The following is a 4,666-nucleotide window of genomic DNA, read 5'->3' as shown; positions in this document are numbered from 1 at the left end:
CCTAAGTGCCCATCAACAAACGAATGGATAGAGAAGCTGTGGTATATTCACACAATGGAATACTACGCTGCATTGAAAAACAAAGAACTCATGCAATATTAAATATTAATATTAAAATGGGTGGCTCTGGAGGACATTATGCTGAGTGAAATATCTCAGTCACAAAGGGACAAATAATGCATAGTGCCATTGTTGTAAAACAGGACTGACATCGGAGTTGCGGGGAGACTGAGAAAGATGGGATAAATAATGTGTACTGCATTGAAACAAATGGGGGAGAAAACTGTTTAAAAGGGATAAGTGGTTAGGTATTATTGTCATGACAGGAGTCTAGAACAAAGGCTGCATAGCAGAGTGCACCTGGGGGATGGATTGTAAAACAATGGGGGAGCTTTTCTTTTACTTTTCAAAGAGAAGCGTATACTGGGGGGGGGGGGCTTAGGGAGAAAAGTTTAACAGTGAATGAATGGAAATCCAAAGTCTCTGCAAATTTTCATTAAAATTAATTTAAAGGAAAAAGAGTTCACTGCAGTAGCCAACAGCCCCAACCCCTGGTGACATTAGATGTTCTAGAACTCAATGCTGCAACACCAAAGCTTGGGAGGAGCGTCTTTAAGCTTGCACGCTGAGTTCACTCACCTAATTCTCATAAATGACTCTCAAAAAGGTAGAGTGAAATTGATTCAGAAAATCAGCTGTGAGGCGCCGGAGCCCACTCTCAGTGCTGAGTTCGAGCCGTGGCCATTTGAGCTGATCGTATCTCTCTTCTCTTCTATTGAAGGCTATTTCTCTTGGAGGAACCCAGGAAGAGGCTCCTGGTTCGTGCAAGCCCTCTGCTCCGTCCTGGACGAGCACGGGAAGGAGCTGGAGATTATGCAGATCCTCACCAGGGTGAACTACAGGGTGGCCAGGGATTTCGAGTCCCAGTCTGAGGACCCAACCTTCCACGAGAAGAAGCAGATCCCATGCATGGTGTCCATGCTCACCAAGGAACTCTACTTTGAAAAGTAGCTACCCGCGGGTGCTCACCAGCCGAGAAGCAGTGGGTCATTGGGTGATGAATCAGATGTGGTGGTGTGGAAGCTCTCGAAATATCCAAACCTTCTGAGGGATTTTAATTTCAGGAAAACGCAATGATCCAACAGGGAAGAAGTGATCCGGTGCTGCCTTAATGTCTTACTTTCCAGAAACTCCTTTTTTTAACGGTGTTACTCCTTTGATGACTTTGCAATCGCCTCTTGAGATTACTCTCTGTCTGTATTTCTTCTACTGTGTCATCACACTTCACTGTACACAACAGAAACGACCTCCTGAATCGACTCCAGGCTGTGCCCACTGTGAGGGTGGCATTGGTGGAAAATGCCCTTCACGTCTGCACCAGGCGGGGTGCATCCCAGTACTTGACAAAGCACAGCCCTGGGGACGTTCACCCGCAGCTCTTTCAGGAAATGAGTATCGAGTGTGGTTTGAGTGATTATTTTTTTAATTGACTTAGGACAGATTCTCATGCAAAAATTATAAGTTCGAAAGAAAACTATTTAGTGATTCTAGCCTGTTATCAGACAGGATCAAATCAAGGAAACAGGAACCATCCTATGTGTTTGAACAGAGGGAATTTAATAGAAATCGATAGGGAATTTAATAGAAGAATTTGATAGACATAGAGGATGAAAAGTTAAGCATCTGGACATGGTTCCCCCTGGGCTGCCCACAGCACCTAGGACTAAGCTGGGAATTTCCCAGCTGGAGATAGGACCACGGAGGGAGTGTGGCAAATGGAACCGTAATGGGGCAGAGCCACTGCCTGCGATTAAATTGGTGCTAAAGCCAAATCAGATACAAAGACACTTTCTAGTGTCAGCCTTCTGCCCTCTGGACTTCCACCTATGTCTTGCCACCATCCCTCCCCTCCCAGGAAGTACAGGGCAGAGCAAGGGATGGGAGGCAGGACAGGAGTCATAAATGGATACGAAACCTGGTATATAATGTGACTACTGACCCATCATTTTCCTTGATGTTCATCCAGGCAATCGTTTTATGCATTGAGTTGTCTGATATCTGTGTGTTTCCTACGATCGGCTTAAATTTAAAATATTACTTGGAAATGTTTAGATTATTCCGAATCTTATGCTGAAGTGAAAAAAAAATTTGTAACTTCTGATTCTGTGTGAATTGGGAGAAATTGATGGCAAACATTTTTGCATTTTGTTTACAAGTGGTGTTTTGAATTAGTGATAAATTTTACTCTGCCAGGTGGATTAAGAAATTGATGTTCATATTTATTGATTAAAATGTGGTTGTTTAATTCTTCGTTTGCTTTCCTTTTGGAGTTATTTATGGCCTCGAGAAAATGAGAAAACAGACTGCAAATTGACCCACTGACTTGACCTCTCAACACATGAAGGATAATATTTCTTTCCAAACTTAAAAACCAATAAAGGAGTAAATACATGACCATGTAGGATGCTGATTGTCTGTGCCTGGAGGTTAGTCAGCTTCTAAATCAGGTTGAGGCGGCTGCCACTTCTTGGCCACAAAATCAGATGATGTAAAAGGATTTTTTTTCCAAGAGAAAAAAAACTAATTGAGGGCCAGTTCATGAGACTTGTCCCTGGTTCTCTGCCATCTAAAATACACCAGTGTTTAAAATCTAAGTGGAGGAATTAGAGGCAACAAGCCCGTACCCTACTGTTCCCAGAATTTGCAGGCTGCTGTTCTCTGGAAAGCAGACACCTGGCATAGAAACGTGCAGTCGCTGGGAGGTGCAGACTAGTAAACTCACCTGCCCACTAGCTGGAGGCCTAGAGTGTTGACTCCACAGAGGAACAAACACCTCAAGAAAAAGAACTGGCTGGCTGCTTCTGAAAACTCAGCCCTTGAAAATCTATGGGGTACAATTCTCCCCTCAAAAGGTCCTCATTTTAGAAAGTTTCCTTAGCCAGTGTTGGCAGCAGCTGGCTTGGTCCTGTGGTTGCCATAGTCAGAGTGGACGTGGCATCACCTGGCTTGGTTTTCTACCATAGATATAAACGTGCTCAAGTGCATTGTAATTTGAATTAAAAAGAACAGCTTCCTAGTTAACATCCTTGAGGTAGCTCTAGAGGTGTAGCCTACAGAGAGCTATATTAACTCAAAGACTGCACCACTCTGGAAGTTCAAATCCACCTGTGGTTTCTCAGGAGAAAGGCTATCTCCTCCTGTGTGAGGTACAGTCTTGAAAACCCACTGGAGGGTCAGTTGAGTCAGTTCTGACTAGACGGCAATGATAAGAGTGAGTGAGTGACTTCCCTCATAGCTGTTGTTGTTGTTGTTGTTGTTGTTGTTATGTGCCATCGAGTTGCTTGCAACTCATAGCAACCCTATGTACAGCAGCCCTAAACTCTGCTCTATCCTGTGCCAGTCTGTCTCTGACACACCCACCCCAGTTACCCCCGTCACAGAACCAATCCACCTCATAAAGGGTCTTCCCCTCCTGCACTGTCCCTCCACCTTCCCAAGCATGACATCCCTCTCCAAGGACTGGTCCTTCCTTGCAACATGTCCAAAGTATGTCAGACGAAGCTTCAGAATTCTTGCCTCCAAGGAATAGTCTGGCTTTACCCTCTCCAGGATGAACCTGTTCGTTCTCTCAGCAGTCTATGATACATTCAATACTCTTCTCCAGCACCACAGCTCAAAGGCATCAATTCTCCTTCTAGCCTTCCTAGTCATTGTCCAACTCTCTGATGCATAGCAAGTGATTTCAAAGACCATGGCCTGTATCAGGTGCACCTTAGTCTCCAGAGTGACACCGTTGCTCCTATGTATGTATGTGTCCCTCATAGAAGTCATTAAAATGAAGGGAATGATTCCGCTGTTATGGTACATTCTTATTCTTCATTATTTGGGTCCTTTAGTTTTTTTTAGTCCAAAACCCAAAGATTGTTTTTATTGTTTTGCTGTCAAGTTGGAACCAAGTTAGAGCTGACCCACAGATTTTTCAGAGGCAGCAAATCACATAATCACATGGGAGGAGGCTGCCTATTTTCTCCCACAGAGTAGCTGGTGCATTCGAAATACATACCTGTGCATTTTTAGTGCAGCTTCTTCCCACTGGGCCACTAGAGCTCAAACCAAAGAGAGGTCATTGAAAATAAAGAGCTTTTATCTTCAAATACCTCCATACACCAATCAGTGTCTTCAGGCAACATCCAACCACATAAACAGTCCCGTCAAGTTTCTGCTTTCGCCCCCCCAAAATAAGAGAAAGTTCTTTTATTATTACTTCCTCCTATTTTTTTCAAATGAAAGAGCTCCGATGGCACAGCTTTGCCAAAAGTTCAGCAGCTCGAATTCGCCAGCAGCTCCACAGGAGGAAAATGGACAGGCTTCTTCAGAAACCCGGTTGTGGGCTGCTGCGTGTCGGCATCCACCTGATGCCAGCAGGCTTTCGGTTTTCTAAATAAACCAGATTGAAACACTTGCAGCCCTGGGTCACACGTGAGAGAGAGGCCTTGCATCTGCCTTTCCACAGAGGATGTGGAGCCGGGCGCAGGCTCCTGGGTTCTGTCCAGCGGGCAGGGGCCAGTGGCAGGGGGCTCCTGGCTTCTGTCTGGCAGGCATGGGGGCAGTGGCATGGGTCTCCTGAGTTCTGTCCAGTGGGCAGGGGACAGTGGCAGGGGTCTCC

At 45.1% G+C, this 4,666-nt stretch overlaps 1 protein-coding gene across 1 annotated transcript in view; it reads left to right on the top strand.

Moving 5' to 3' along the window:
- CASP7 (caspase 7, apoptosis-related cysteine peptidase) overlaps positions 1 to 1,011 on the top strand; it is a 50,668-nt gene extending 49,657 nt beyond the window's left edge. The window contains exon 8 of the mRNA XM_006880165.1: positions 782 to 1,011. Within this exon, the coding sequence (XP_006880227.1) occupies positions 782 to 1,011 (230 nt within the window). The remainder of the gene's footprint in view (positions 1 to 781) is intronic.
- Positions 1,012 to 4,666: the final 3,655 nt, after the last annotated feature.

The sequence above is a fragment of the Elephantulus edwardii genome, unplaced genomic scaffold, assembly GCF_000299155.1.
Source record: "Elephantulus edwardii isolate Elephantulus edwardi_28Jun2011 unplaced genomic scaffold, EleEdw1.0 scaffold00006, whole genome shotgun sequence".
NCBI classification, from domain to species: Eukaryota; Metazoa; Chordata; class Mammalia; order Macroscelidea; family Macroscelididae; genus Elephantulus; species Elephantulus edwardii.
Note: the sequence above shows the minus strand (reverse complement) of the source record. Positions and strands in the feature narration are given on the sequence as shown.